Below are 12495 nucleotides of genomic sequence, written 5' to 3' on the forward strand. Positions count from 1 at the left end.
CTATTTCCGCTATAATAACAACAAATGATTAAACAAAGATGGCCTTTTACAAAAAACGTTAATGTTTATTTTATATCATACCTATGTGTTTTAAAATTTGCCGACTCTCGCTTTACTTGAATAATAGCGAGCGACATTAAATAGATAATTTAATCAAACAATTATAATTAGTGATGCATTATGTAAGTCTTTTTGTCTGCCGTATAGATAACCTCACCTCAACCTAAAACTACAATGACAGGGCTATCACAGCTAACAAATATTAACTTTTAATAAAATACTATTTTCAAGTGATTATAGCGCCGGTTCGAATTATAATATTACTCCGTGCCTTGCCTCTTGGCATGGGCTTCCTCTAAAGAATTGGGACTCCTCCACTTAGGACCCGCTGGTAACTTCATTAGGTACCATCTATTAAACTGCTTACCTCGGTTTCGCAAGTTATAGCTTGGATACCATTCAGCCACTGCCTAGCAGTGACTCCAAGTTTATCCTTTTCCAAATCGAAACCAGAACTCTACAGACTAAACAAACACCTCTCTATCCCAGACCTCAGAGATTGCAGAGCGTGTTGATTCTGTAACCGTGCAGATGAAACTCCGTTACACATTCTCTCTGAATGTGGTCCTTTAATGCGTAAATCATCTCTTTGAGAAGACCAATTCTTCAACCACTTGAGATACGTCAGCTTACGGGAGAAGGATAAGATTCATGAAAATAATCAATCTTAGCAGTGGTGAGCTATAGTTAACAGTGGCTATCACAATAGATCACATTGATCGCAGTGAAACAGGGCTGCACTGAATTGAATGTACTGTGTACCAAAGCCACTCTACAAACCATAATAAATTTTTAGGAATTCCTTCAATTATTCGTAGATTCTATTAACAGATCCACGATAACCTGTTTTTAAAGCCGGTTGGAAAGTTATTTCTATACTACTAAACCTGATTATTCCTGCCGCCGAATTTCACCTTCGCAAGACACGCCACAAATTTGGATAGCATCTCCACGATCTGAATGTGTGGCGTTCCTCCACAGTGCGGTTTTCAAGGAACTTTCTTCCACGTACAACAAAGCTATGGAATGAGCATCCTTGTCCGGAAGAGAATGTGGGCGGCGGTGATCACTTAATACCAGGTAACATGACCCGTACGCTTGTTTGCCCTCCTTTTCCATAAAAAAAAGCGATACTGATAATTGTAACCCACCTTTTTTTTCCAATTCCTCTTTCCACTTCTCGCTCATACTGTCACCTCGAGGGGCAGCCCTGTGCCCTGGCGTACATCTGAAACGACAGATAACCTCAATAACATTAATATTGTTTTATTGTGCTTACTGCCCTTGGTACCTCGAGATAACAACATAAAATTGGCAATGCTTTGGTTTTTCTACTGCCGAAAAGACATGTTCGTTCAATATAATATCAAGTAATAGGCTATATCACTTAGCTACATTTTTAAAGATAATGATCACTGTTCATTCATTTTGCCCTGTGCTTGCCTGGGGCATAAAAACATAGGGAAGCCCCAGGCCCAAGGGTGTCGTAAAAGGCCACTTTGCAAAGGATGCCATGTAGGGTACCATAACGGCACCTTTTTCTGTCGTGAAGCAGTAATGTGTAAGCATTATTGTGTTTCGGTCTGAAGTGCGCCACGTTTCTAGTGAAATTACTGGTCAAATGAGACTAAACATCTTAATATGTCTCAAGCTGACGAGCGCGATTGTAGTGCCGCTCAGAATTTTTGTGTTTTTCAAGAATCCTGAGCGACACTACATTGGGTAAGCCGTATCAATTAACCTCAGCTGAACGTCCTGCTCGCCTCGTCCCTAATTGTCATACTTATAAAATAAATGCACAATTTATGAAAATTCTATTGTATTTTGCAAGTATATCTCAACTCCTAATCTGGTATGCGATGTTGAAGGTTCGGGTATTAAATGATAAGTCTGACTCCGATTATAAGCCCCTTTAGTACGGTCTATGAGAGCTTATAATATACTAATTGGATAAATGAGTGTGTGCATAAATGTGTATAAAGGTACATACACACACTACAGTTATCTGAAAACGTAAAGCACCTTACGAGGTGGCTATTGGTTATAAGGTAGATAGCATTATAATTAGTAAAAAATTAGCGTACCTGTATACATCAGAAATGCTGAGCTGTCCTTTCCTACCCTTTTCAAAAAGCTGTTTCGTGTACCTGCAAAGTAATTAGACCATAATATGTTAATGTAAAGAAAACTCAGATATATAGAAATCACTATACCGAAATATATGGACAGAAGAAAAAACGACCCCACACCTCTCGGAATACGCCCCAACAAAACCACTACATTTTTTATGGAAAAGAAGGACAAACGAGCGTATGGTGTTAAGTGATCACCGCCGCCCACATTCACTTGCAACACCAGAGGAATCACAGGAGCGTTCCAATTTATGGCGATAAGAACGACTTATCGGGGGTTTACATTGGAACAGCTTCAGATTATTGACAGCTAATTACTGACAGTAGAAAGTAGTAATTTATCTCTATCTGTAGATAGTACATTGGGAACGGGCGTAAGGAGAAAAGTGTGCTTACTGCAAATTATATTTTTATTATAATTGGCACTTGTCCACTATTGTTACAACAATAATTTCAGATGGAAAATCACATACACGCGCCAATATTTACTATCATTGTTTTGCAAATTACGCATGAAAAAAAATTGACCAATCAGAACTCTCGACCTCTCACACTACTAACTTCATTTGTAATATATGTACTTACCTAGATTTATTATAATATCACTAGTGAAATTGTAATATCACGGCTTTGACAATATACCTACGACAAATTCAAATATTTTTATTCAAAATAAGATTCAAAATCACTTAAGGCCTGTATTCACTTTGATTAGTGCGAGTGCAAGTGATTAGTTATTGAGGATGATTAGTGTAGGTGTTTGTGCAAGTAGTGTCCATTTCTAGTTTATTGGCTCTGTTTAGTAAATTCAGTTGTTAGGTGTCCATCAACAAGTATGGACGAAGCGCGGTGGTATCTGAAACCGAAGAACTTTTGTAAGCTGAACATGCAATACGACGATTATGGGTTCAAAAATGGATTAATAGAAGACCCATTCATGGCGCAAGCCACCAATTCTTTAAGGAATTGGCTGCTGAAGATACGACGGAATATTACTTTGCTCTCGTGTGTAGTGGCAGGCACACTGCGAGTGAGAGGGAAGGGAGGGCGCGCGGGCTGTGGCTACTCGCACTTAGCTCGCAAAAAAATAGAACGAGCTTCCACGTTACTACGCAGCCAACTAATCACCTGCACTAATCACTAATCAAAGTGAGTCCAGGCCATTATTGAAAGTCAAAAACTACCACCCATTCAATAAAGACTGCCTCAGACCTGAGAAGAACGGGCGAAAGAAACTTAGCGGGCTTTTTTTTTATTTCATAACGCATTTGTTTTGTACGGGTTCTTGGATCCTATTGTCAACATTATTCATTCATCAGAACATATATTATAAAAGAAAAATGAATTGTGTAAAATGCTTACATTGATGGTTGATATTGTTTTGCGTTTACAAGTTATTTATGAAGATCAAGCACAGAAAGTACATCTCCCATGTGACACTGTGTAAATTTTATAATAAAATCCCTGATGAAATATTGTAACTAAAGGAAATAAAAATTAATCCTACACTTTGTAAGCATGCTAATTACAAATTAGAGGTATACGTGGAAGACAAGACTATGTGGACAAAACTAATTAGTTGCCAATTATTCATATTATTTGATGAGTCCACATTCAACTTATGAATAATTATAAATAATATATCAATGTGTAACATTCAAAAGTGCTTGTCATGGACATGGATGGATTGATTTTATTGTTAAAAATAGTGGTAGAAGTAGGTACTTTTTAGAAATATACTAGTCAAAACAAAGGTCCACCACGTTTTTACAGTATTCTAATGAATTCTTGAGGTTAAAATGATGAGGCTTGATTAATGATTCGATTCGAGACAGCATAAAATAATGATGGAAACAATTAAAAAAATATTATTTCTCGATTTTTTCAAAAAATTAAAATTTTTGCAAAAATAATCAGTGAGGAACAAAATTCTGACAAAAAAAACATAAAATGTTGATTGATTTGTGACTTTCCTAAATATCTAGAATACCCTTCTCGTTTTCTAATGCACTCTTGAAGCCTAGAAGGTACACTTTCTACCAGGTGTACCATTGTTTCTTGAGGAATTTGTTCCCAGCTTGATTTCAGAACGTTTGTAAGCTGTCTTTCATTGTGCGTTTCAGTAAATCCCACAATGGAGTCGGCAAAATCACTCGTTATCTCAAAATTTAGTGCTCATTTAGTGCTCATTTAGTGCTAATTTAGTGCTGATAAAAGATATTTGGTGCTGTGATAGGGGGACTAAAAATGAGAACACTGCTTACTTTTCATTAAGCTAGCATTGTACCATTCGTGACTAGAAAGGTCAAGTCGGCAGAATCACTCGTTTTATATCTCAAAATTCAGTGTAACTACTGCTAGTATAACGACTTCAGCAGTCTCAAGAGCTAGATGGAGACTTTAAAAGGGAAACTAATGGAATTGAAAGACGTCACTATTTATTGTTGAATTAGTGCTGCCTGTACAGCAAAGTATTTTTGAGTAGCAGTATTTGCTTTGAAAAAAAAAATGAAAAGGAATTTATTTTTCAAAAATCCTTTGCTCTACTGGCAACACTAATTGAGTACTAGATGTTGACGTCTTTTAAATCTATTAGTTTCCGATTAGAGTCTTCTCCTCGCTCTTGAGACTGCTGGAGCCGTTATACTAGCAGTAGTTGCTTTGAAAAAAAAAAAAAAATAAAATCTTTTGCTGTACTTACAGCACTAATTGAGCACTAAATGGTGACGTCTTTTAATTCCATTAGTTTCCGTTTTCGAGTCTTCTTCTAGCTCTCAAGACTGCTGGCGTCGTTATATTAGCAGTAGTTCATTTGAAAAAAAATAAATATTTTTTAAAAATCTTTTGCTGTACTGACAGCACTAAATGGTGACGTCATTTAATTCCATAAGTTTCCGTTTTCGAGTCTTTTTCTTGCTCTTGAGACGGCTGGAGTCGTTATACTAGCAGTAATTGCAGTAAAAACTGATTTTTTTTTTAAATCTGTTTGCTTATACAGGCAGCACTAATTGACCACTAAATTATTAGCTGATGTGCCTCTCGCTCCAACTGTATCATAACGCGGTCACGAATGGTACACTTCTAGCTTAATGAAAAGTTAGCAGTGTTCTCATTTTTAGTCCCCCTATCACAGCACCAAATATCTGTTATCAGCACTAAATTAGCACTAAATGAGCACTAAATTTTGAGATACAAAACGAGTGATTCTGCCGACTTGACCTTTCTAGCTTTACAGACGTCAAATATATGGTTCACTAACGCAACGCCTGCTTCTGTCGTATTACTACAAATTTTTGTTCCTTGAATATTGGTCAAACGACGATTTGATTTTAATTATTTTTGTTCAAGAATTCAAGTCTATATGCAAATGCAAATAAGTAAATCCATAACGTGATCTATACAGTTTAAGAGAAGACGCAATGAATATAACATTATCCGAAATTTGCGGGCGGAGGAGCAGGAAAAGGGCTGTCAAAAGTGTGACCATACAGTGATTACTTTATTTGTTTGCATGGAATAAAGAAACATGAAAATAACAAGAGTAACTTGCGTCTGTCAACCAGCGCATCGACTTTCATGTAACTGGGCAACGATTGTTTGACATAAACATAGCAGAGATATATTGTTCGATGGTTACTTACCAGAAGCTTGTCTTGGAGATCAAATTTGCCTTCTCCCGCGGGTTTTGTTTCCGCTCGATGTCGAAGTATCCCGGATCCATCACGTACTAAACGCTACTTGTAAATAATTGCACTTTATATCACATGTGTTGAGGGCATTGCGAGAGCCTGGAACAAGAGAAGGTCGTTTTGAGTTTCATATATATTTAACCGACTTTAAAAACGGAGGTATGTAACGAACCACTTGTCACGAATAACAGCAAACGAATGCTTTAGAACGAAAGACAAATAATTTGTGAATTGAGTAGTTATGCGAGTGACAGTATCGTTTGCCGTCTCTCCTTTTTTTTTCCGTCGCTTCATTGTGTCTCCTACAGCATTTATCACGAGCATTATCCCGAAAAACAGTTTGAACTGGTCCCTGTCATTTAATTCAAACATTACCTCGCATCATACACCACGAAATTAAATCTTCACGATCTAGATGCCTCCCCACTGCGGTTTCGAGGACATTTCTTCCACGCACAAGTCGTGGATTGTTCTTTGAACTTCCTTGTTACAGAGTACGGGAGGCAGTGATCACTACATCATCAGTAGTCAGTTGATTTGCAAGTTTGTTTGTTTATCCTCTTATTTAAAAAAACCGAAAGTAGTGATTATATTTTAATGAATACCTAGGGTATTACATCTCAAGGGTCATTTGATGCATAAGAAAAATGAGGGGTTAAATTATATGATTAAATATAAAATTTTATCTGGCTTTTAAAGTTTTCCTCATGATTTTCTATCAGTCAATTTTCACGTGATAAATACCATTTTGTAGACGACAAAAGGCAAATTCACAGCTAAGTCATAAGATCAATAATTATCTTAGTGTCGTGATAAAAATAAGAAGTGTACATATTTTTATAATTAAGTTGTTATAAAATTTATAACAAATTTCGTGTGCATTCATAGCTACGTTGTTTTATCATTAAAATTAGAAAAGTTTCGTATAAGTAGGAAAATACGTTTGATAGTTTTATTTAAACCACATTTTAAAGCCCAGTAGAAGTGTTATAAATGTCATAAGTGTTACAGTTATGTATATAAATACTATTAGAATCCTAATAAGTTTTAGTAGATATCCATTGATGTTGAAATAATTGTAAACTCATATAGTTTACAATTATTTCAACATCGCACATAGCATTCGAAGTCCAAACTCTCCCGTGGTCCCGAACGACTGGAAGCGTGCCCCGCCACACCTATTATTAATATAATACTTCCAAGCTTAACAAACATAATAAAAACTTATTAGTATTACAAAGTAAATAACGTGATAACTGAAAATAATGATTTCAGTACCGTACGCCCGTGGATAACGAGGGGAGCCACGCGGGGCTGTGTGTGAGGGATCAGCTTCCAGCTAAGCGTACAGTTACCAGTGAGAGGCTCTTTTGCACCGGTTTCCGGCTAGATTATGGGCACCACAACGGCGCCCTTTTCTGCCGTGAAGCAGTAATGTGTAAGCATTATTGTGTTTCGGTCTGAAAGGCGCCGTAGCTAGTGATATTACTGGGCAAATGAGACTTAACATCTTATGTCTCAAGGGGACGAGCGTAATTGTATAGTAGTTATGAATTTTTCGGTTTCTCAAGACTACTGAGCGGCACTGCATTGTTATGGGCAGGGCGTTCCAATTAACATCAGCTGAACGTCTCGTCTCCCCCCTTACTATCAAAAAAAAAGACTAAATGCATGTGCAGTGATTGTCCGAGGGAGTATAGCCGCCAAAACTATTTACGCCTCTAAATAGTAGTTGCATAGAAAAATTATTAAGATTTCTATAAGTAGTTGTGATTTGTCTTGAAGGTTGTCTGTTAAAACTCAGATTGAAAGGCGCAGACGCAAGTGAACAGGTTTGCGTCTATCTGCCAGATGACGGAAGTCGGAACTTATCAATGTATTATATATACGTTACTATTTTTATGAAAATAAAGGACGAGACGTAATGATGGTAATTTATACGCCATGCCCATTACAATGCAGTGCCGCTCAGGATTTTTAAGAAATAGGCCCCGCTGTGGTACCTACCCATAATCTAGCCGGCATTCTGTGCAAAGGAACCCCCCACTGGTAAACTTAATTGAAATCAAGCAATTTGCGAACACAATCCGCTAAAATGGCCTCTCAGTAGATTAGAGTCGGCCATGACGCCTCTTTGTTCCAAATTGAACATTCGAAACAGTCACACTGTAATTATTCAGAGCCGTGAGCTGAAATACACTTTTCGGTTACAATTGTTTGGGTCAAATAAAAGAATATTCTCTAAAAAAATAATATTCTCAAAACTGATTCCTTAAAAATTATTTTTGATGTCTACTACACTACCTCCGCTTCGGAGGAAATGGCGTTCTGAGAGAGACGAAGCGGCGCAAGAAACTCTCCCAACATTCTTTTTTGCGCTCTTTTTAATAAAATATACAATATTGTACTGTCACTGTTACTGCTATAAAATAATCATAATCTAGTCCCAGGCTGTCCGATCACTTAGATATTTAGCTACGGAGTAGTAAGATTTACTACAGAGCCATATTTTTATAAAACATTTAAATTAATTTATAGACAATTCCTGAACAGGTATTGACGTTAACCTGACAAACACACACACAATCACGCCTTTTTTCAATTGGGGTAGTTCACAGCAGAGGGAAATCTGAAGGTGCAAGATCAGGGCTATATGGTCGATTCAATAACACTTTCCAGTAAAATCTCTAAATATTTGCTGAGTGACTAAAGATAAGTGTGGTCTGGCGTTATCACACCCCTTCTATAGATCAATTCCGCCTGGGACTTTATTATAAAAGTGTATACAGTTACCCATAAAGCTTTTATGTATCTTATGAAGCCTATTAGAATTAGTTCCAAGCAATCCTTTATTTAGTGTTATAATAATAAAAATCACTATTTGGTGCAAAAAGGTGACGATTTTTGAGATCATTTATAAAATTATCATAAATGTACTGACAATGCACTGTTATAAGACATTCAAGTTTCTAACGGTAGTTCCCAATATACTATCTACAGATAGAGATAATTTACTATCTACTACTGTCAGTAATTGGCTGTCAATAATCTGAAGCTGTCCCAATATACCCGATAAGTCATTTTTATCGCCAGTTCACTGTTGCAATTTCCATACAAACTTCTATCCCTTGTAAGCTATACGTCGTCCCATTGAGAGACAGCGTGTAAGGATAAGGTGAGTTACCGTCGATAAGTTTATTGGGACAGAAAAGTCAATGACAGTTACGATTGTTTATCTCAAGTAGGCCGCAACCGGAGATAGGCTGAATATTGGGAATGGCCGTAAATGAGCTCCAAATAGTTTCGTCTGATCCTGTAGGCTCTTGAGTTATAAGAGTTTAAGTGTGAATTTACTTTGTCAAACAAAGTTTCCCACGTTTTATTTTCTACTTAAAACAAAACCTCTATTGTCCGAAATTTCAAAGGGAAACTTACCATTGTATTAGATGACTCCGGGTCAAATGCAAAGGTAAAGAGCGTTATAACTGTTCTTCGAGGTGTAATTCACTACAGCTCTCTCAGATCTGCTCAACCAATCATAGCAGATGTCTATTGTACAATAAAAGCTCCTTATTCGCGCTTTCACGATTCGCGGAAATAAAAAATGCGATCCAATTCCTATATTCGCGGATCTAATAGATACACAGGCACATACATATTGATAAAAATGATTCCAATAGGTATCCAACTCAACTCTCTGTAAACGCGTCGTCAAATGGACTAATAAAAAAGTAAAATAGACATAATTTTCTGAAAATATACCGCGAATATAGAAAGACGTTTGACTGTAATGGAGAGAAATTTTCGAAAAATATGAATAGGGTTCTCAAAACATTGGGAAGCAGATCGGCTCGTTAGCCGCAGTGATTGTGACTAGCAAACCCCACACCCTAAACGCCTCGTAGTAAATTGATAAGAACAAAGACTATATACCATATGGATAAAGTAATAACAGTACGGTTTGACATCAATATTATATGCCACCCTTTCAGACTGCAATAAGGAAATCCTTTGAATATCATCCTAGTATAGTATCATACTTGTGACGTTCAGACCTATCCTTGATAAGTGCCGAAAGAAACTTGTATCTCGTATCAACTCCTCTCTTGAGAAGGTCGCGCTATTGGGTAAAATCAACCTTGTTTAATTTAACCCGAATTCACCAGTGGGAGGCTCCTTTGCACAGGATGCCGGCTAGATTATGGGTACCAAAATGGCGCCTATTTCTGCCACGAAGCAGTAATATGTAAACTTGTACTGTGTTTCGTCTAAAGGGTGCCGTAGCTAGTGAAATTACTTTGCAAATGAGACTTAACATCTTCTGTCTCAAGGTGACAAGCGCAAATGTAGTGCCGATCAGAATTTTTTGCTGATCAGTAGAACGTGCTGCTCGTATCATCCCGTATTTTCATTAAAAAAACACAAGTTTACTCGTAATCCAATAAACAAATTGAACTCAAATGTCGTATCACCGCTCTGTGTCAGAGCTGCCCTCAATGACTCGCATGGTATACTCGGAATACTCGATCTCGAAATTTCGGTACATAATAAGGACAATATGTGTTCTGGTGCACCCACGGAAAAGTTAAAACAAATGCAAAGCCCTTACTTTCTCTTTATAGGACAGAACGTCCTCAAAACTATACATTTCCAAATTAATTGTAATTGTAATACACAGAACACTATAATATTATAATATTACTAGTGGACCCAACAGACGTTGTCCTGTACACACGTCTTAAATTTTAAAAATCGGTCCAGCCGTTAGGAGGAGTTCACTAACATACACATGAGCAGGAGAATTATATTATATGGACGGAATTGAGAATCTAAACCAATCTCAAATTCACTGAAACAAACAAAAAAATCATCATAATCGGTCCAGCCGTTTAGGATGTAGTTTAATTGTGAATCTAAACCATTCTCGAATCCACCTGAAGACACACACCAATCTCAAATTCACTGGAACACACAAAAATATCATCAAAATCGGTCCAGCCGTTTAGGAGGTAGTTCAATTGTGAATCTAAACCATCCTCGAATCCACCTGAAGACACACAGAAAGTTTCATCAAAATCGGTCCAGCCGTCTAAGAGGAGTTCAGTGACATACACACTCACAGAAGAATTATATATATAAAGATAATTGACACCAAATTATATATTCGACCTTAGCAAATTTTTCCTTATTGTTATTCAAAATATGATTGAAGTGTAAGAACAGTTTTATATTGTGAAATTTTGCGAAGTTGACTCATAGCTATCTATAGATAATACGTTCAAAAGAGTCAAACATCGAGAGAGGAAAATTTATGATGAATTAATGATGGACTCTGTGCCCATTGTACATCTATGGTGAATTGCAATTGCTGGTGATTGATATTTGAATATATTCAATGTTCCCGAAGATCCAGTTTTTATTAGTTTCGGGGTCAGAGGTCCATCCCTTCTAATATCACTGCAAAACTGTTTTTCAATGTTATTATTATTACAATTAACGATAAAAAGATGCTAATAATAAGTATTATACAATCAATATTGTACATTTACTAAATTAAGTTGCTTGCAGTAAGTGTAAAAAAAGACGAAATAAAGTATCATTATTAATGTTCTGCAAGTGTATGTTATAACATGTATACCATATTAAGAAGCGTATTCTAAGTAATTCCGAACTAAAACGTTCATGAGATAAGGATATACTCACATAAACTATTAAACCCCTTATTCATAATAGTCTGCTAACTTAAAGCATTGCTAATTCGCACTCTGTCTTCTTCTATTGACCTAAGTCAGAATGAGAAAAAACACTGCTTAGCGGCTGTTTAAAGTTAGCGGACCATTATGAATAAGGGGGTCAGAATCTTATTAAATAAAGCTAAGTATGTGTGCAGAATATCGATCTATTTCTAAATTCGATACGACAAGGTGACAAATTTTATCACTGTTGTATTTAACAGACATCATGTCAGGTTTTGTCTACTTAGTCGCACGTCTACTTTGTTTTGAAAATAACTTTATTTCAGTAACAAAATAACCTGTAATGCAAATTCTTGTATTTTTATTAATCTTTGTTGAATTAATTTGAAAAGAGAATAATAAATCAGCCCTTTATAAACCGGCAAGGGATCATTCTAGAATGATGTCGAACAGTCGAACTATGTTTCAAAAACAGCAGGTATGTCAAAGTTCCTTTACGACAGTAAGTACCCATCGAATAATCGCGAACATTGGACTTAACGACGATTTAAGTGATTTCATCAATTGTAATACCTGAGTATCTTATCGACTGCTTTCTTCTAATACAGGACAGCCACTAATAGAATAGAGACGGTATCAAATGCCTTAGCAAAACTAGACATAAACTTTACACTTTTCTTGTCCATGTTTCTTACTATAATATAGTCCTTGACTTTTTGTATAGTGCGTCACTGGTAGATAATCCAGGGACCAGATCAAAAGCCGTATTGAAAAGAAGCTGCCTAATTATTTTTCTATTTATATTATTTGATATAGTGAGTAAAATTGATTTTTAGTGAAATAATTATTCTCTGACCATACTGCCTTGTTTCTATATTAAGTATAATAAAATCACTTTTACGAACCACTTAAATCCTA

At 36.4% G+C, this 12495-nt stretch overlaps 1 protein-coding gene across 2 annotated transcripts in view; it reads right to left on the minus strand.

Moving 5' to 3' along the window:
- LOC126965434 (probable multidrug resistance-associated protein lethal(2)03659) overlaps window positions 1–12495 on the minus strand; it is an 87935-nt gene that overhangs the window by 60033 nt on the left and 15407 nt on the right. For both annotated transcript variants that reach the window (XM_050809044.1, XM_050809042.1), the window contains exons 2-4: window positions 5834–5980; window positions 2145–2207; window positions 1212–1288 (exon numbers count right to left, since the gene is read on the minus strand). In XM_050809044.1, coding sequence (XP_050665001.1) covers window positions 1212–1288; window positions 2145–2207; window positions 5834–5913 — 220 coding nt within the window. In that variant the 5' untranslated portion in view covers window positions 5914–5980. The remainder of the gene's footprint in view (window positions 1–1211; window positions 1289–2144; window positions 2208–5833; window positions 5981–12495) is intronic.

This window comes from Leptidea sinapis, chromosome 7 (genome assembly GCF_905404315.1).
Source record: "Leptidea sinapis chromosome 7, ilLepSina1.1, whole genome shotgun sequence".
NCBI lineage: Eukaryota > Metazoa > Arthropoda > Insecta > Lepidoptera > Pieridae > Leptidea > Leptidea sinapis.